The following is a 21,955-nucleotide window of genomic DNA, read 5'->3' as shown; positions in this document are numbered from 1 at the left end:
GTCACCACTGGTGTAGGATCTCGCCAAAGATGAGGTATTTTAAGACTTATATAATAATACCTACATGTATTTTGACTGTTGTTTACACTTTGTTAAATATGACTTTCTGCTGTCCTCTGTCCAAATGCAAACACTTGGTATCACGTTTTCATTGATATTATATGTACTTCATTCATCGTTCTGATGATGTCGCCCATAATTAACAACCCGCCACTTTCACGTGAATGGGCCTATAGGTTTTACAGGGAAGCCTGGGATTCACTGAGCAGATTGATAGTCAGCTTCGTAGTACTGCTTATCCTGCCAGCCAATGCAATGATATCCTGGGTATGTTGAACTTGTTTTGTAGTACAGGCTCCTGGCCAGGGTCCCAGAACGTATCTCTTCCCCACTTGCCAAGCCTTGTTTGTTTTTGTTATCCTTCTGGTTTTGTTAGGCTCAGAGTCTCACATTAACCATACTTCACTGCATTTACTTTTCTTATTTACTCTACTCAAGTTTTTCACATGTGTCCCTCTTTTGTTGTGGCCAGTTTGTTGAGTCAGTCAACACATACAGATAAAAGATATTTTATCAGTGACAATTTTTACAGAAACTTTTATTCTTCATATGCAGTAGATTACATATAAAGGGTGGACACATATTAAGAGCATCATGGAACCAGTTTCAGCTTGAATTTTGTATTGCATCTATATTTTCGTTTTTTTTTTAACTGTAGAATTTCATGTGAATGCTGTCACTTTCAAGCTTCTGGAAATTCCATATCGAGGGTGATCCTTATGGCAATCATAAACTTGATAAGACTTGAGAAGTGAGTCAGTGCAAAAAATGAATGGCAGAGAGAGAGAGAGAGAATAACCCTTAAAGCTGATGAAATATCAACACTCATGCTGGTACATGTGGATATGGTGCAACACACGCTAAAAATAAACACTGATGTAACCCATCAACACAGACTCCTCTAGCCGTTTGATCATGGGGCAATACCTCTAAGGTGTGTGAGTAATCTGATATGATACTTCCACCTAAAGGGAAAAAAAAATCATTTATCCAGTATCTATTGCATCAGAACTTTCAGTGTTTTTTGTTGAGTTTCTTTTTTGTTTCTGGAAATCCCATGATGAAATGAGTGCTGCATAGAAAGACTGACTAACATTACAGGGATGAAAAGCAACACATTTTATGTTCTGTGAGTAAACTGATACAAACTGTTCCTGTCATCTAGACATTTGGTCTCTGGTTTCTTTGCACTACCCTCTGTGTACTTTTCAGATCCATGTACTTGTATTAGATGGGGGTGGAGACAGGAGGAAGTGTTGTTTTAGTGTGTATTGCATGACTGAGACGGGGACCAGAAAGAGATTACAAAACAGATTAATTTGTAAAAAGTAAAAACTAGTTCATATGCTTAAATACTTAATATTTTGTCAAGCTTGCTGTCTACAAAGTAAGAATAACAGAGTCTCAGACTAAGGTAATCAAGGACTAATCAGATTATCTATTGGAAGGCCATTTACATGAATGATGTGCTCATGGTGCTACAGTCAGGATGCTGTAAAAGCCTGGAGTGGAATATTTCCATATAAATGGTAAATGGACTGTACTTGTATAGCTCTTTTCTAGTCTTTTGACCACTCAAAGCACTACATGTCACATTCACCCATTCACACACAGCCTCCCCATAGGCAATACGCAAGTAGTGTGAGGATCTGGAGTTAGACACCTGACCCAACCAAAGAATGGACAGAGGCAAAAGAAAATGTTCAAAGAATTTCAGTGAAATTGAAAAGATTGTGTTAAAGTTCCTTTATAACTGAGAACAAACAGCACAATTCAAGAACCAATAACAAGAAGAAGAACGCATGGACTGCCATACTGAATACATTTCTTTTTTAAAACCTCTTTGTTGGCCCAATTTTACTGTTCAGTCGCTTTGAAATATATGTTGTCTTATGTAACGGGCCTGCTAATACAATTTCTATATTGTCATTTGTTACTTGTAGGCTGGATTATTGTAATTCATTATTATAGCTTGTCTGTCAGCCATGCTGTTTAAGATAATTATGAAGCACTGCTGTTGCAATAATGACAATGCAGCATTGTCTTGGTTCGAAATGCAATGTGTTTCACTGAAAACAATTCTTCCATATATACCAAAAATGCACTCTCAATGGTAGCAGGAGCTCCATGCAACCCAAAAGCCATGACTGTTACCTGAAAGAGTTCCCATGGAGGCCAGAATAAAAAACTAGTTTGCCAGCATGAGTTACTGTGGTAACTGAGCTTGTGTTGTGTGATGAAGTCCTTGATGTCTGTTTAGTTCAGTAAGTATTTGAGTCCAGTTTTCAGCTCAGTCTTTGTTGAGTCATCTGTTCAGCTGTGTCTTGTATTTGGTAATTGCTTAGCCAGTTATTGGTTTTTGTCCACACATCCCTGGAAAAAAACCCCTTTTCTTCAGCCTTACGTTTGCGTTTGGTCTCTGTATTTGGATCCACCTGCTCTGTTACTGTGACTCCAGCATTCTATGTACATTTCTTAGTACATTTTTGACCTGCTTCACTGTGCATGTACAACAAGGACCAAGGCATTTGAGATGCAACACTGACAATGATGAATACTGTTCACATCTACAGCAGTATAAGAGTTATGCTAGACTACAGCTTTAAATTGTATGCAGAAATATACTCTAAGACTAAAAGTCTCTATGACATTAATACCAAAAGCCACGTTAAACAGTGATGCAGTGCTTCTTTCTAATTAGGAAATTGGAGTCTTGTTTTATTTTTTTTAATATGTTTACATGGAATGGACACCTGAGGGCAAAGAACACAAATAGACTATACAGAATTGCAAACATGATCAATAAAATTATTGGGAAAGAGCAGAGACATCTGGGATTTCTATATTTCTATTTTGTTTTATTTTGCTTTATTTAACCAGGTCGGTCCTGTTGAGATACAATGACCTCTTTTTCAAGGGAAGCCTGGCCAAGACAGCAGCATAGGAAAGTTACACAATTAAGGACACACAGAAAACTCACACAACACAGATAAACTACATGACGATAAAATACATGCAAGAGAAAGCAACAGGGCTAAAACTCAGGATTTACATTGAGACAAGAACAGGTGCGATATGTGGCCGCTCCAATGGCTCTCACACAGGTTTTCAAAATTGCAATCTTGATGAGCTCCTTTAGCGTTAAAGTTTTCTGCCATGCATTCCAAGCAGCAGGTGCAGCGTACTTAAAGCAGTGCTTACCAAATTCAGAACAAACTTTGGGCACATTTAATAAGAAAAAATTCATTGGAACGTCAACTATAAACACTTTGGGTTTTAAAAATGTAATTACATAAATAGTGGGGGATCAGACCCAAGATAGCTTTATAAATAAAAATATGCCAATGTATAAGGCGGTGTGCTGCCAGAGACGGCCACTCAACTCGAGCGTATGAAACACAGATGAAACAAACATATTGTGTCTGATCCTGTTCATCATCTTTTTTTATTAAAGAACTGATTAAACTTGGGAAGACACTACAAAACGACATTTAAAAAACGTCTTTCATACAAGATGCAATAACTTTGCTAAATTTGTAATCATCATTTTCGATGGAACCATGTCTGTTATTGTTATTTGTACTGTGTAGGTTGTGTTATTTATTATTGTATGTATTGTGATTTACTTGGATGTATTTTAACCAATATGTGAAGCTGAAGGCAAATTTCCACATTTGTTGACAACAAAGGTTGTCAACAAGTTATTATTATACCCAGAACAAGCCTGAGGAGATCACACATCCCATCTGTCCTGGAAACACCATGAGATCCCTAAAGATGATGTCAACTGCTGATAGCTTGTAGTGATCCAATACATGACGTATTTACCGTCTTTGAATGTCAGTACAAATATGATGTGTAAACCACTGTGGTGACTGCTCCTCTTGTCTACGTCAATGTCCAACGTGGGCAACGCTTGATATTCCCAGTAAGCAGGTAGTAGATAAGGTAGGGAGTAGTTTCCACCACGCACTCCTTATTCAGAAGGTCCTGCCTGGCTCCAAACAGAAAAGAGCGTGCCAACCATAAGGAACAACTCTGGGCTTTAAACTGGCTCTAACTCAAACCAACGGGTGACATCACACCTTGCTATGTCCACCTTATACATGCTATGGTCCTTACTTTGACTCCAACTATACAAGACTGTTTAACTTGTTGTACTACATATCACAACCTTTTTTATAATGTACAATGTAGTACAATAATGAATCTGTCAAAAACGTGCCTTTAAACAATTTCAAAGCCTACAGTTTAATGTTAGTCATGCTGACTGCATAAAGTCTCGCCCTCTCACAGCCTCTAAAGCCAGTGGCTAACATTGAGGAGCCAGCTGGTGTTGTTGCAGAATTCTATAGGTATATTTATACCATGTCATGTTCGTGTGAAAAATGACTTCTGCCATTAATACTGCCAGGCATCGAATCACATAACACCTGCACCTCTGTCTTACACTGTCTTATACTGGATATGCACTTTAAGGCAAGGCAAGGCAGTTTTATTTATATAGCGCATTTCATACACAATGGCAACTCAATGTGCTTTAAGGACTGCTACATGATTTCCAAAATGACCACCAGCACACTTATTAGATAGAGCCTGTATTTAGAAATTGAGAACGTAGTGACTCATTGAAAAAAAAGATTGACTTAGTATTTCTAGAGACATTTGGGCTGCAAATATGGGTCCTAAGTGGGGTTGTCCACAGTTTCCATGGTGACCCCATCTGTGTTTGCCCATATGGGCTTCAAGTGGGTTCTGACTGGGATTCATGTGGGGCCCAAATGGGTGGGACCCATGCAGGCTCCATATGTTTGCCCAAATAGAGTCTAAGTGGGATCAGAAACAAACCTAGCATGTCTGAATTGTATTATTTCTTCAACCAGTTTAATGTCTTCTATTGTTTGTGGAGAGGAAATTCATTTCAGTTCATTGGGTTCAGGAGCACTTGGACAGATGAATCATACATATATGGGTGTGACTTCAACCTCATCACTCATACATACTTCTCACTGACACACTCAAACTGTGGAATGACAATGAATGGTTCCAGCGGACTTGAGGTCGCACCCTGTTCTGAACACTAGCTCTTCCTCTTCAGTGTTGTTCCTTTTCCTGAGACGCACAAGGAGCAAGTGGTCAAGGGTCTGCGCAGAGCCAAGTTTGACTTTGATGACATGATGGAGAAGAAGCGTTAGATTCCTGGCGGCTGTGGAGTGAAGTACATCCCCAGCAGAGGCCTTCTGGAAGGCCCTTCATGCCATTCTAGAGCAATCAGCAGGCTTTCAGTGACCAAAATAGACAACCAATAAAAGTGGGTTTGATTACAACTAAATAAGACACTCTTGTTATTGTTGTCAATAAGTTGAATACATTTATTTTTTCTTTTCTGTCAGATTTCTCACTTGTCATCTTACAGTGTTTCTTTCTCAGGTTAGTACTATAAAATGAATCCTACACTAAACCTAGAACCAATTTTGTTCAGTAATGAAAGTGGATCGTTTTCGTTCATCAGTGTTGTGTTTGTGCATATTCAAGAGGCAGACTGTCGTATGACTGTACCACACATGTTTATTGCACATCAGGATGACAAGAATGGCGATGACAAAAAGATCTCTGGACATTTTCAAACAAGCGTTGTGCCTCCGTTGCCCCTTCAAGCCATTAAACAATGCATTCAGTTGAAAACATGACAGCAAAGATTTGTTCAAAATCAACTGTGATTAGGATTCCTGACACACACATACAGCACATGGGGTGTTTTCCTCCTAACAGAGCAGATGAGTCTAAAAAACATGTTTTGTTCAGTCCTTGTCTGGTAGCCTGTTTATAGAAGGACAGAGAATACTTATTTTTCTTGAACTTTCAACTGCATCTCATGATCCACATGTGGATGGAGTTTGCTCATTTGTCATCCAAGTTAGCACAATCCATTAGCGAAGAGGTGTGGTGGAATGTTCTGGAATAAGCTCAACATTGGACCTTGTGCCATGATTATGACGCCAAACTAATATAACCATGGTTAGGGGAGACTTCAAAGCTTGAACATCCAATGAGTCACTAGACATGATCAAATGACTGAAGCATTGCTAGTGGTCCATTGCGATGTTGACTAAACCTCAAAATAGAAATGGAGAACACATTTGATTATTGTTTGAAGGATTGGAGGGAAGCATGAATGTGCTCAGCAGATGTGAAAGCATTCTATCAGTTTGGTATATATTTTTTTGTATGAACCAGAGGATACTTTGGCCTGATAGTGGTACTAAGAGGAAAGGTTGGGACCTCACAAAAATTCAGTATCAACTGGGACCCATAAATATCCATGCCAATTGTGATTTCAAATATAGTAAACAACTGTGTACGCTAGGTTCCACAAATAGCGTGTTATATAATCCCACTGGGGATTCCCTCTGAAATTGACTCACACTCACTCACACTTCTTCACGTACTGCTGAGGAAAGCTATCCAAACAGACATTTTCTCAAAATTTGAGTCATGTGTATGACCAGTTCTCATTGACACAAGCTGATTCTCTATTGCATCATTTTTTTTTCAAAATAGTAACACGCATTTGCAAGTCAAGTAAGTAGATGAGTCAGCAGCTCATCTCTGATCCCAACAAACTGCTCTCACGCAGTTTTGACTCATTCTAGGCTCTCTGTTGCATCATTAAGTGCAAGTTACACACATTGCTTTACATAGTTAAGTAGGTATAAGTCATTGGTTGTCAGTAGGATTCTCCAACCTTACCTTTACTGTTTGATAAGCCTGACTCCGCCCTATGTGCTTTTTCATGCCTGTCAGTGAGATAAATATGAAGTGTGTGGGGGGCGCAGCTTAAAACAGAGTACACTTTATTGTTACAGAGATCAAATGAGAAACCAAGACATTACAGATGTCAAGTCACTGTTGGATGGAAAGAGTAAGTGATTATTACAGCAAACAGTACCAAACTTGTTCTTAAATCCCTCTTTTCTGCCACATTTATTGCAACCCAGCCAGAATGTCCATGTTGGCCCCACAACTGTACTGTAACTGTATAACACATGGTCATGCTGGCGGAGAAGGAAGTTGCACATAGTGTAGTGCAAGACTCCTCTATTTCAACATCAGTTCAAATGTTATTAGCATCTGTGTTCTATCTTTAACATTGTTGCAACATGTAGGCTTGCCTTAATGATAAATTGAGTTTCCAGTAAAAATCTGCTTTCCACCATCCAACTGTGACTCACTAAAGCTTGAAGCACAGCACAGAGATATTTATTTCACAATCTAGTTGCCCAAGGGTAGAGTTTCATTACATGGGAAATGCTGTGGTTAACAATAAAATTCAGAATTTGAAAAATTCAATCAAAGCAGAAACTTTAAAGCTTTCCAATCACTATGCTTAAGATCTGCAGGATTTAAAATACATCAACCAGTTCAGAGTGTACAATTTCAAAATGCAGAGTTTCTGTTCCATTTGAAAGTCAAATATGTAAAACCCTTCTCAGCAGATGATTGATGTATTTGTATTGCTGAGTTTTGAGAATTCAGCAAAAACAGAAAAAACTGTTTTGCTGTTACAGTTGAGTTGAATCTTGCGAAATATAATACCGGCCTCTTTACACCTCGTCCTATTATTGTGGTTTTGACCGTAATTCCTATCCATTGTACTCACCATGTTAATCACTGAACATAGTGACATTGTTAAAAAGAAGAAGAAACATGAGCAGTCTGATCATCTGATGGTAGACATGTCCAAATTATTCAGGTTCATGTGGCTGCTTTCATTTCGTTTTCATTCCAACCAGGAGCACACCAGATTTGACCCATTTAATCAGCTGATCTCAGGGGTAATTATTTTTTGCTTTTCATGGTAATCTTTTTCCCTGAATTATCGAGATACTGCGCGAGAACAGCCAACCTGCAAGTGACTCCCATCTATGGTGACTCCTGCTCCGCACATACAACTTTCTACCGTACCGGGTCAATTAACAGGATACTCTCCCAGTGTCTTAAACCCAGATCAAAGTAAAACTTGATTAAACTAAACAAGCAGGTCATGTTTGCTTCCATTACATCCAGCTCTCAATAAAGAGTGAATGTGTCCAATGTTTTGAATGCCCTCTAAACTCAGAAAAAAAATTAGCCCGAAAAACAGAAAAGAAAAAAAATACTCAGAAAAACAGAAATAATTACCTCGAAAAACAGACCAAAAAATAAATTACTCAGAAAAACTTCTGTCAAACTAGTGACATAACCCAGGAAATACTGTGTTATGTCAAATGCTACCAAAATAAATATCATAATACATCATAATAAAGTCATAATACTCTTGACTAAACTGTTTTTCTGACTGCTCATGTTTCTAGTGTTGTCAAACTTTATTGGAACCATATGTTCCCAGATCCCAACAATTTGGTGAGTACAAGGCTATCATAAGTGATACAGAAGATACTACAAAAATAAGACTACAGATGTAATAAATTGGAATTATTCTTTAATGGATTACATGAGGTCTTGTTTGTTGAATGTCTCAGTGGTAAAAACACATGACAAGAATCAAAGAAATCTTTACTTTAAGTTTCACTTTTCACAACAATACCCAAACAGCACTGTTAACAAAATGAGGAAGTTTAGCTTTAAAAGGGCTCATAAATTGGGCTCATCACACTCTGGATACACATTACTGGAAAAAGAAAAAAAGTCTGTAATGACCCATGTGGCTACATCAAACAATCTGTTGCTCACACAGTCACAAGGATTTGAGTCAATTTCCTCCCAATGACTTATCCCAGTTTCCAACAGACGAGTTTGCATAAGTGTTTCAGATAGCCACGGATCAAAATACTATAAGTGTACTAAATGCACACATGTGACGTAGAGAGAGGTTTTTGCAAGTGTTTGTGTGCGTGTGTGTGTGTGCATGTGTGTGTGTGTGTGTGTGTGTGTGTGTGTGTCCTGTTGTTTGGTCCATTAGCTGAGCAGTTCAAGGTAGGTGACAGGGACTTTGCCTTTTTCATTCCCCCGTTCTCCAACCAGCCAATCAGGGTCCATACCTGGTACGGTGTATACACTAATGAGCTGAGAAAAAGCAAAAACAACAAAAGGACATTTTAATACAAATTGGGCTTTTTTTTTCTCTTTTTTTTTTTTTTTTTAAACAAAATGAAACTTTAAAAAAAAACCTACTAACAGAAACTGCTGGATACTAAAGGTGTTTCATTAATGAAAGCAGGACACTTTATATGATGACATTTACATCATCCTTTTTTTTAACTGCTACATTCTCCTCTTTTTCTTTATCTGCCTCCACTTTATCTAATCAGTGTTTGAATAATAATTTCAAAGGTACAGTCAGACCAGGACAAATTGCACTTAAAAAGTACACATGACAGGAAATTGAGTGAACTGGAATGGCCACATTGTGAGCATTGTACCCCTCTAGATCCTCCTCCCATGCTCTCTTGAAACCACCTGCCTGAAACCAACTGTGTATAGGTCGCAGTCTATTTTGGGGCATGTCATGCGGGGAAAACGCTTTTTTTTTTTTTTATAAAAGACTGGTTTATTTGAATACACCAGTAGCTATTCATTTATTTGCTTAAATTAACTGGACCGGTATATTAACTCAGACTGGATTCGGGTTAGGCTATGAGTTTCAATTAAACCTTTTAAAAGAACAGAGTAACTTTAAATATTTAATACAGTATGTAGCTGTGTGCTTACTGAGTCCCAAAAACTCTTCATCAGAGCTGTCACTGTGTGCACATATTGTGTCCAAGTCGCAGTAAGTCTCACCAGGTTCACTGTCCCTGGACCCTGTGTCAGTCCCAGAGTCAAACAAAGCATCATCCTCTGTTCCATCCAGTGGAAAAACAACAAAGTTAGTGAATCTCTTATTCTGTCATTGCCACAGCTCATTTAAAGCTGCTCATTTGTGCGCATTTGCTCTTCAACATTTGTTGCTGCCAGTCAGGTCAGTTTGGTCTATAAATACTGAAACATCACAGTAACTACTGAAATACTTGTGATCAACACACTGAATCAGCACTGTGAACCCGCCTGGTTTAATTATTTACGGTAGTTTCAGTGGGTGAGATGATCTCATAAGATTATAAAACCAGTTGCTTTGAAATATTTCTTTACCACACAAGTTTGTTTTTTGTTGTTGCCAAACCTCAATAGTTTATGATGCCAAAGTGATGACTTTTAAGTGAAAAAAGGCATTAACCCTGTGACCTGGTGTAATACCCATTGGGTTGTTAAATGAGATTTCTCCCCCTGATATGTAAGCTTGAATGGGAAAAGGTTCTGTAAGTTAACTGAGACCCATCCTGGAGCTTGATCTTCAGCAGTATATATTGTGGACAGCTGAGAAAAAGCATAATATCAAGAGTCCATTTTTCCATTTTTGGTGGACAGAGACCACCATCCTCATTAGCTACACATGGTTTTGTTATACTAAGAGAAGGTGTTGTGCCTGCCCATGAAACAGAAGTTACTGAAGTTTTTGAACCTGGTTAGTAGTAGGGAAGTGAATAAATGTATTGTCTACATGATGGTAGGATGGTATGAAGAGACATTCAACAATGCTGTTGCATCATTTTGTCACATGAAGTAATTTAATTCATCACACAGAGTCTTTGATTTTTCAGAGAACTAGCAGCTCTCAAACAAACAGGGAGAGTTTGCCCAACAGATTTGGTGATGAAGATTAGATAGACATTGCACTCAACTACCCAGAGTTAAAAAGAAGTCAGCAGGCGGCAGGGCGTTTTTCTATTGGGCTCCACTTCTATGGAATAGTTTCCCTGCTGACATCAGGCACCTGGGTCTGTTGAGACCTATACTGTAAGTCTAAACTTAAAACTCTCTTTTACTTTCATTAAGTTGCTGTTAACTGAATCTGTGGACATGAGTTATACAAACTGCACAATAAATGGTGTTTGCTTGATGGCTTTTGTGGTGAGATCTACAAAGGAAGATTTCTTCACACCAAAGGAGAGGATATACGAAGGAAGTTAGTGATTATATATGATGGTGCACCATCTTTGTCAGGCCTCTGGATTCTTACTTTGTTGTGGTTCAGTGTGACACTGTGATGTAACAAAAGATACATTCCCCATGATAGGTACTGAGCATAGGCTACACAAGAAGGTACAGGGTAATGCTATGTAAAAGACAAGCTGTCTACTGTGACACCAGGTTTCCAAAGCGTTTACCTTGGCTAAATATGCAGCTTCAGAGTCGGTTTTTTCAGAAGCCCAACTAAGCCCGCGTTTTCTGCATATTTAACCAGTGTAAAATCATCATCATCATCAAGTAAGGTGATTGTAATTTCTGTTTAATTTCTACTTGGCTAGATGGTGTACGTGCAAGGAAAACAAAACCTGCATAGAGGTAAAATAAAAGGCTTGTTTAGACATATGGCATACCTTGTCTACCTAATCCCAGCACAGGTGATGTTAGCCGAAGCACTGAGTTTGTCACGCCTAACAATATGTAGACTGACAGTTTCAAACTTTAACATAAGAAATTTTGTCTGACATTTTGACCTTGTGGCTAGGCTACATGAATATGTACAGCTTGAACAAGTTGATGTATTGCATTGGAGGTGTTGTGAAGTAAATATCAAACCCGATCACTGAATAGGAAGTATCATAACACAGACAGAAGGTCCATTTTCATTAAAAACAACTTGAAGCACCATGTCAAGTACAGTAGACCAAACCCCAACCGAACCTTAGCATCATTTCTAAATTTTTGTTTTACCTGGCCCAACCAGTCAGGTCCCCATTGGGCTTGGGTGAGGTATCTACCCACTACTTGTGATGGATGTAATTAAGTTGAAAATACAATAAAAAATACTAAAAATATACTATTTACCAATAGATGATATTGGCAGATAGTATAGTACATTTACTTTTGAAAGTTTGGTTGTCCAAGGTTTACCCTACCTTATATTGACCTGTCTGTAGTTGACTCATCCTCTGTTACTGGATCATTTAGACTACGTTCACACCGCAGGCCTTAATGCTCAATTACGATTTTTTTGTTTGGCTGTTCATATTACACTTTTAAATATGACCTCCTGAAGTGAGCCGCATGCTCAGTTGATCATTAATGACTTCACACAGAGAACAGTGTTTACGGAAGCGAACATGGAAACAGCAACAGCTGGTGAAGTCATTGGTAGTCTCATTTATGGTCTAATGTTAAAAACAGTGTGTGACGCCAGCCAGCAAATTTGTGAGCGGGTGATGTTGAAAAGGTGGAAGAGGAGAAAGAAAATGAATACTTTAATGATGTCCGTTTTTGTCTGTGGTGCAGAACTGTGATGTGTGTTGGTCCAGAATTACGTCAAAGCCACATTAAATGCGACCTGACTGTTCAGATTGCGGTCTCATTAAAAAAAAACAGATATGTATCTGATTCAGTAGCACATTTGAAAGTGGACTGAATCTCATATGGAAATGTCAGATTCAATGCGACAAATCAGATATGGGTCACATTTGAGCGAACAAATGGGATTCAGCTCACTTTTAACTGCAGTGTGAACGTAGCCTTAGACTGTAACTTTGGAGAATTTAGAGACCTGCTTGATTTGGCTAACTTGTCCTCCATTTCTTACATTGAAGTTCAGACGTCATAGCAAGTATGGACAGGATAAAAGATTACAATGACCAATAATTATTCCAATATACATATGGGCATGTGAATATAATTTAATGACAGACTTCCCATGCTGTAGACATGCTTTGCCATGAGTCAGAACATCCTGAGTGAAGTCTATTGTATGTCACCTCTCAACAACAAAGCATTTGAAAGAACTACTATACCTCATCAGCCAAGAGGGAGAGCTCGCTAGCGTCATGGGCGTCATAGTCATACAAGACCTTTGCTTTTCTGGTGCCTGTGACTGGTAGCTGCATCTGTCCCATGGCCAGAGTGCTGGGCCTTTGACTGGAAGAAGAGGAAGGGGCCGTGGTGCCAGGAGATGATGGTCCCGACATCATAGAGGAAACAGGATCAGGGCAGACAGCAGGTGGGTTGGGGCCACCAACTGCATTAGCACACCTGGGTGGAATTTCGGAAGAAAAATGAAGGATATGAGTTGTTAATATTGGCTCATTGCTCCTGTTAGTATGATCCTGATACTGTTCTTGTGAAGGAGAGCTCACAGCTGCAACTATATGAGATTACTAAATTCACATGACGCTATGATTATAAAAGCAAAACATTCACTTGACAACAGATTATACTCAGTGAAATAATAAACACTGACCTCCAAAGTTAGAGAGTAAGAGTCTAAGAGTGACATCAATTTCCATTGTTTCTTGCATTTTAACCAGATTAACAGCATCATTCAGACTAATAATAAATCAGAAACACAGGGTACTGTACAAGTGGAATTCATCCTATAGAAACCGTCCTATAGTATCAAGCTAACAGAAATCACTAGGGCAGCTCACCATCAGCTCCATCAGCACCAAATCATTCAATCTTTAGCTCTACCTGCTCCATCAGAATATGATTAAAACTTTTAATGTAGATTTATGAGAGTATAAATGATTTCATAGAACACAGGCTTGTAATTTCAATTTCCATTTTAACAAAGTCTCAAAGCAAGCTGATAACAATCAACAATGAAGAGCCATTAAATGTTGCTGAAAAATACAGTTTAGTAGATTATAACCTGTATTTTAAAGGCATATGACAACTGTATTTTCAACATATAACTGCTTTTACTGGACAAACCTTTTACATAGTCACATGTAAGTTTACAACTGAATTATCACCACAGTAATGGTTACTGGGCTACTCCCTCCTACAGTTTGGATTTTTTTTATAGCAGGCATGACAATGCTAATCCATAAAGGATCATGTGTCTGCAGGTTTTAGTTCCATCGAATGAAAAAGCGCATAATACGATTAATCAACTGTCTGAAGACTGAGATCAGTTGATTCAATGAGTCAAGTCTGGTGTGTTCCTGATTGGTTGGAATGAAAACTTGCAGCCACATGAACCTTTATGGAATAGTTTGGACATTCCTAGTCTATAGTGTGCTGTGTGCTCTGTACCTGATCACAACACTGTTCATCCCAGGGTTCATCATGACACATTTTTATATAGAAACAGACAGAGCTAACGTCCATCTCTTCATGGATGTTTTTAATATACAAATTCACTCCTACTTTGTTTAAGTATTGAATTAATTAATTCATTGATGCTTTGTTCTTTCTGCTTCATTCATTTCCATTCTTAATTTGTTAGTTTTTTGATTTTAACTAATTACGACTCATCAACCAGTTAGGGTTTGGGTTAGGGTTATTACTTTTTGTCATCTCTGCAGTTGGTTTCATATAATGTATCATATGTTAATCATTTCACTGAAATTTACTTTCAAAACCAGTGAAGTCCACTTATGGTGGGCAGGAAATGTTCTACATAACTGAAATAAACATGAATACAAATATTTAGTGAAATTACCATTGATGAATCAAAAATGCGTCATTGTTCTGAGCAGTAAAGGATTGTTGATCTAATAAAAGCACAAGCATGCAGACACCCTCAGGAACACATCTGTGGCCTCAGAAAGTATTTGGGGTTGTTTAGACTGAACCCCCAGTAAAAGTACTGCTGTGTTATATAGTATGCAGTATTACAGTAAAAGTACTGCTGTGTTATAGTGATGTAGTATGTAGTATTACAGTAAAAGTACTGCTGTGTTATAGTGATGTAGTATGCAGTATTACAGTAAAAGTACTGCTGTGTTATAGTGATGTAGTATGCAGTATTACAGTAAAAGTACTGCTGTGTTATAGTGATGTAGTATGCAGTATTACAGTAAAAGTACTGCTGTGTTATAGTGATGTAGTATGCAGTATTACAGTAAAAGTACTGCAGTATTAGGTACATTTATCTAAACTGCCATGAGGACAACCACAAAACATGCTGACTGTGACTATTTGAGATTTGTGAGTTTAGACTATGTTGACTTACTGTATGATTACTGTCTGGATCTGAACTTTAGTTTTAATAAACATAAACTCCATTGTTTAGTCCTGTTTTCATCATCTCAGAAACACCTCAGGAGAATTCATTTATCTCTCCCAAAAATCTGGAAACTGTTATTCATGCCTTTAGTTGTTTAGTTTACTGTCTGGTATGAATTAAAAAAAATCTCTCACCAGCCTCTAACACATCCAAACCTGACAGGCCAGACTGATTCATAAAGAAAACACAGCCTTTGTTTTCAGCTGAGGAGTGAGAAGCAAACACAGCTTCGAATTGACTTTTTTTTAAAAACACATTTTAAAAAATAGCTTTTCTGTATATTTGTATTCTTTGTGTCATGTTTTGCTACTTTTATCACTTTGTTATAGTTAGTTTATACTGGAGTAGTTTTAATTGTTTTTGTAATTTGATTTTTTCTGCTTTATTGTAAAGCTTTTGTAACTGCTATATAAATAAAGTTTATTATTACTATTCTTATTAGTATTATTATGAGAGTTAACTCATCAGATTTCAATCATTTGCTAATGGTAAACAACATTCATTCAAGCATAAAATCATCATGAGTCATTCATTAGTTACATATACATCATTTCTACTGTTATTATAATGTTATAAACTGTCATTAATAACACTCAGCCTGTCAGTGGTTTCATAGGTTTCATATAGAACAGAACAAGCTCCTGTCATTTACCAGCAGTTAAATCCAGTCTGTGGTTCCACAAGGGAGGAGGAGGTATATGTTATTACCCTTATATACATACTGCTCATATATCCCCTCATAATTGGTCTCTATACATCATTTCAGAACCATAAGTCATTCATGAATGATCTCATGAGTCTTTAATACATTGGTGAGTAATGCTTGATGAAGCTTTCAGAGAACAGAGAGTTTATTCTTTGTTTTTTTTTTTAAATATATGTGAGTCAAAAACTCAACAAAAATATGTATTAGCTGCACAGAAACATTTTTAGAAGATTGAAGTCAATCCTAATGTGGAATATTCTGGGTTTTATTTTATTTATTAAGTTATCAAATGTCTGGCCTAAATAAAAAATTTTAAGTTTGTTTTTTTCTTCTATAAAATGTAAAAATTAGAGTCTTATTGATACTGGATTTTTTGGGGCCGATGTCGATACCGTTATTAGGGAGTAAAGAAATTTTGATGTCAATATATCAGCTGATCATTTTAGAATATGTACATGAAAAACACTTTTTTTTGTGCAATGTGGCTATCAAATACTTGTGACAAAACTATATAATTGAGATATATGTGATATTTTACAGTTTAACTACAAAACCTTATTGTATGAAATGACATCAGTGCATTAAAGTAATTTAGTAATTAAAAATTCATTATCAACGTGAGGAAGACGAAGGAGCTAGTTGTGGATTTTAAAAGGGGAAGCCCCCCCCCCCCCCCGTTCATCAATGGCACAGCTGTAGAAATAGTACACAGCATCAAGTACCTTAGAGTCCACATTTCCAGGGACTTGAAGTGGACTGTAAACACCACCAACATCCTGAAGAAGGCCCACCAACGCCTTTATTTTTTCTCAGGAGAATGAGGCCGGCTCACTGCTGGCAGCTTTCTATAGGTGTGTGGTGGAGAGTACACTCATCTTCTCCATCACCACCTGGTATGAAAACTGCTCTGCTGCAGATAGGAAGATGCTGTAGAGGGAAGATGACCTGCAGCAGTCTTCCATCCATTGAGGACATCTACATCAGGAGATGCAGGAGCAGTGCGGCCTGCATCATGGGGGACCCAACCCACCCGGCCCATGGACTGTTTGTACCCCCCCACCCTCCGGTAAGAGGCTGCGGAGCATGAAAGCCAGAACTACGAGGCTCAGGTGCAGCTTCTACCCTGAGGCTGTCAGACTGATGAACTCCATACATCACTGAATGCACTTTCATCCTCCTCCTGCCTTACATACCTCATACAACATGCTGCTGTTTTTATAGTTCTGTTTTTTAAATCTACTGCACTGATTATTTGTTATTTATTATATATTAGTGTTTTATTTTTTTTATTTTTTTATTTTTTTAGCCTGAGTCTGTGATTTATTTATTATAGCTTTTTTTAGACTTAGTCATTGTATTGTACACTGCTGGACCTGAGTACAAATTTTGTTTTTATGTACAAACATGTAAATGACAAATAAACTTGAATCTTGAATTAAACTTGAAATAAGAAAAAGGATCAAACATGCATAAAGGGTCCCATTTTAACGATCTATAGCACATGGTGTGAAGCGCGTGGCTCAAGTGCCTTTGGGGCGTATCCAAATCCACTTGTGCTATTTTAACGGGAAAAATGGTCAGTGAGCCAGGCGCATGGTCTAAAAGGGATGGACTTAAGTCCCCTCATTAATCACAGGCGTGTTGTGGGCGTAACACGCGGTAAACCAATCAGAGGGTCAGTGTGTTTTGGTCAGTAGCGCAATCGCTTTGCTCTGATTCAAAATAGCAACGCGCCACCAATGCACCTGACCACACCTCATTTTGAGACCAACACGCCCATAGACGCACAAACTGGTGCACGTGCATTTGTTATTTAGACAATGTGGGCACAGGGCGAGAAAATGACGAAGACACATGCGTCACGCCCGCCATCCGCTGTGCACCGACCGCAAGATGGGGCCCAAAATGTTTAAAAAAGTTGTGCATAGGGATATATCTGTAATAGGCCACTATCAGCTGACTGATATATTGGTCAGGCTCTAGTAAAATGGGTCAAATTAGACCCTGAACACTATATAAGGATTCATATGAATCCTGTCTGAAGAGGACTTTAGTGACAGCTCCTGCATCAGTATATGCATGTGTGTGTCACTCATTCAAATGACTGTGCTGTAAAAAGTTAGTGGTTGCATGATGGTAGAAGAAGCTACCCAGCTCCATACATTCTGCTGACTCCCAGCTGTATGCAAGAAAACACCCTGACAAGTCTTCTGTGAACCCCTCAACACTCAACTTTATAGCATTCATTTCTTGTTGTCTCCTTCACACTTATCTACTTCCAGTGAAAAAAAACCCCCAAACAACCCCAAACTCTTATCTTGTGCTCTTTCTCTTTGCCCTTACACCTGGTCTGGAACAGCTGGACACACTCACCTGCTGAGCTCCCTCTGAAGATCCTGCATGTAGTGATGACACTGGGCATAGTATGTGGCCTGAGCCTCAGCAAAATCCTGCAAACAGCGCAGGTGGTTCAGCTAAGGAGAGAAAAGAAAAGATTAGCTCAATGAAGAGAGTCAACAGTACATACAATGATAGACTGTTTTAATACAGCAGCCAAATAACTTCAATTCAAAATTCCAATACAGCAAAAGTAAAAATACTCCATTACAAGTAAAAGTCTTGCATTAAAAATACTACTACAGTAAAAGTACTGCAGTATTATGAGTGATGTAGTATGCAGTATTACAGTAAAAGTACTGCAGTATTATGAGTGATGTAGTATGCAGTATTACAGTAAAAGTACTGCAGTATTATGAGTGATGTAGTATGCAATATTACAGTAAAAGTACTGCAGTATTATGAGTGATGTAGTATGCAGTATTACAGTAAAAGTACTGCAGTATTATGAGTGATGTAGTATGCAGTATTACAGTAAAAGTAGTGATATATTATTATATATGACATCATTAGATTATTAATAGTGAAGCATCAGTGTTAGAGCAGCATGTTACTGTTGTAGCTGCTGGAGGTGGAGCTAGTTTACACTACTTTATATACAGTTAGCTAGTTTACACTACTTTATATACAGTTAGCTAGTTTATACTACTTTATATACAGTTAGCTAGTTTACACTACTTTATATACAGTTAGCTATTACACTACTTAATATATAGTTAGCTCATTTACACTACTTTATATACAGTTAGCTAGTTTACTTTATATACAGTTAGCTAGTTTACACTACTTAATATACAGTTAGCTATTACACTATTTAATATACAGTTAGCTCATTTACACTACTTTATATACAGTTAGCTCATTTACACTACTTTATATACAGTTAGCTCATTTACACTACTTTATATACAGTTAGCTAGTTTACCCTACTTTATATACAGTTAGCTAGTTTACACTACTTTATATACAGTTAGCTAGTTTATACTACTTTATATACAATTAGCTAGTTTACACTACTTTATATACAGTTAGCTAGTTTACCCTACTTATATATACAGTTAGCTAGTTTACACTACTTAATATACAGTTAGCTAGTTTACACTACTGTATATACAGTTAGCTAGTTTACACTACTTTATATACAGTTAGCTATTACACTACTTAATATACAGTTAGCTCATTTACACTACTTTATATACAGTTAGCTAGTTTACACTACTTTATATACAGTTAGCTATTACACTACTTAATATACAGTTAGCTCATTTACACTACTTTATATACAGTTAGCTCATTTACACTACTTTATATACAGTTAGCTAGTTTATATTACTTTATATACAGTTAGCTAGTTTACTTTATATACAGTTAGCTAGTTTACACTACTTAATATAGGCCTACAGTTAGCTAGTTTACTTTATATACAGTTAGCTAATTTACACTACTTTATATACAGTTAGCTAATTTACACTACTTTATATACAGTTAGCTAGTTTACCCTACTTTATATACAGTTAGCTAATTTACACTACTTTATATACAGTTAGCTAGTTTACCCTACTTTATATAGTTAGCTAATTTACACTACTTTATATACAGTTAGCTAATTTACACTACTTTATATACAGTTAGCTAGTTTACCCTACTTTATATACAGTTAGCTAGTTTACACTACTTTATATACAGTTAGCTAGTTTATACTACTTTATATACAATTAGCTAGTTTACACTACTTTATATACAGTTAGCTAGTTTACCCTACTTATATATAGGCTACAGTTAGCTAGTTTACACTACTTTATATACAGTTAGCTAGTTTACACTACTTTATACAGTTAGCTAGTTTAGTCATAATGTCTCTGGTTTAGTCCAGTGGTTCCCAACCTAGGGGTGGGGCCCCTCCAAAGTGTCAGCAGATAAATGTGAGGGCTGGTGAGATGATTAATCGGAGAGGAAAGAAGAAAAAACTAATGTGTTTTCAGTTTTTGGACTTTTTCTCTAATCTTTGATTATTTTTGCTGAAATATTGGATCATTTGAACATTTATTGAAATGAAAGCATGTGAGAAGTTTAGAGGGAAAAAGCTGTTAACAACTCAGACATCTGAAATGTGAGCCCACTACACACTGTTTTTTGGTTTCATCTTTAACAATGTGTTGTTATGTTGCAATGAAAAGTAACTAAAGCTGTTAAATAAATGTAGTGGAGTAGAAAGTACAATATTTCTCTCTGATATGTAGAAAGTAGCATCACATGATATTAAAGTACAGTCATTTACAGTAATACCCTGTAAATGTCAGACTTATTAAAGGATAATGAGTTTGGGGAGCATGAATATGTCTGTATCAAAAACACAAAGACATGACTCATGTTGTTCATTTCCTCTACTTAGCTAGAATGGAAGAGATGGTCTGGTGATTGTGACTAACAGGCTCACAGGAGGAAGTTACATGAGTGACATCACAGACTCACATGTGTACTGCTGATGCCTTCTAACAGCAGTCTGGTGACTTCAGCTTGTCTGTCAAACTCTGTCTGAGCAACACGAAGCTCATGCTCTGCCTGTAAACGGGAAAGAATTCAGACAGGAGGCTGTGTGAACATTCAGACACAACACAGTCTGATACAGATTATACACACACACACACACACACACACACACACACACACACACACACACACACACACACACACACACACACACACACACACACAGTCGACATTTTACGGTAACTCACTTTGTCCACTTCCTCACTCAGCAGCTGAGGAATGCAGTATGAGAACAGGAAAGAAAGCAGTCAGGAATTCCAGATATTAAATTATGTTGACATAAATATATCTTTGGGTAAAGTGAAACTATGAGGTACTGGTAAGGAAGGGTGGCGAAAAGGTTTCCTACATTCCCAGAAATGGGAATTCCCAGAAATGGGAATGTAGGTTACTGTTACTGTGACAGTGTCTACCATGAAATGAGCAGCTTTAATGAGAGGTGTGTATTCTATTAACCCTAACATAATAATTAGCAGCTTTAAAGAGAGGTGTGTATTTTATTAACCCAAACATACACTTTGGGTCAAATTTGACCCATTTTGACCTATCATTGACCTTTGAAAGTAATGAAAACATCCTAAAATGACATTCTTTCAGCCTGAAATGATCCAGAATATACAAAAATGGAAATATTTCAAATGTATTTATTTTTTGTGTATCAGGGTGAGTATTGACTGATTGCTTGGTTTTAATGGTTATTAAGGACCCTACTATTTGCTCTATAAAATAAATACTGATAAGATATCTATGGATACAAAATACAGTTGTTAAAAATTAGGTATAGGGAATAATTATAATGGGAATACTTCAACTCAAAATGACCTGCTCCATACTGTAAAGGGTCAGAATATGAACAGTACGTATGGGTTAATATAATTGAATAAAGCTTTAGAACTGCTGACTTCAGGGTTGTAAAGATGATTCACAACACTGGGACATTTCTGGCCTCATTCTTTATGATATCTGAGAAGATCAGTGTTTTCCTGCAGCTCAGCACAGAGACAATAATCTCATCATTCCCAGACTTTCACTTGGATGTCCTCATTATGTTTTATGATTCCATATGTATTTTAGTTATTCCCATTATATAGCCAACTGTTTATGGGCCAGTGACAAATCAGGGTCAGCAAGATGAGCAACTCAAAAATATGTTAAAACTAGTTTTAAAAGCAGCATCAGGTTTGTTGAATGTACATTTA

The 21,955-nt window shown here is 37.3% G+C and overlaps 1 protein-coding gene across 1 annotated transcript in view; it reads right to left on the bottom strand.

The window, feature by feature from the left end:
• Positions 1-9,018: 9,018 nt before the first annotated feature.
• The window catches only part of LOC128380223 (endophilin-B2-like), a 30,333-nt gene continuing 17,396 nt past the window's right edge, over positions 9,019-21,955 (bottom strand). The window contains exons 7-10 of the mRNA XM_053339952.1: positions 20,679-20,768; positions 18,183-18,283; positions 12,885-13,122; positions 9,019-9,126 (exon numbers count right to left, since the gene is read on the bottom strand). Of these exons, the coding sequence (XP_053195927.1) occupies positions 9,019-9,126; positions 12,885-13,122; positions 18,183-18,283; positions 20,679-20,768 (537 nt within the window). The remainder of the gene's footprint in view (positions 9,127-12,884; positions 13,123-18,182; positions 18,284-20,678; positions 20,769-21,955) is intronic.

The sequence above is a fragment of the Scomber japonicus genome, chromosome 19, assembly GCF_027409825.1.
Source record: "Scomber japonicus isolate fScoJap1 chromosome 19, fScoJap1.pri, whole genome shotgun sequence".
Taxonomy (NCBI): Eukaryota; Metazoa; Chordata; class Actinopteri; order Scombriformes; family Scombridae; genus Scomber; species Scomber japonicus.
Note: the sequence above shows the minus strand (reverse complement) of the source record. Positions and strands in the feature narration are given on the sequence as shown.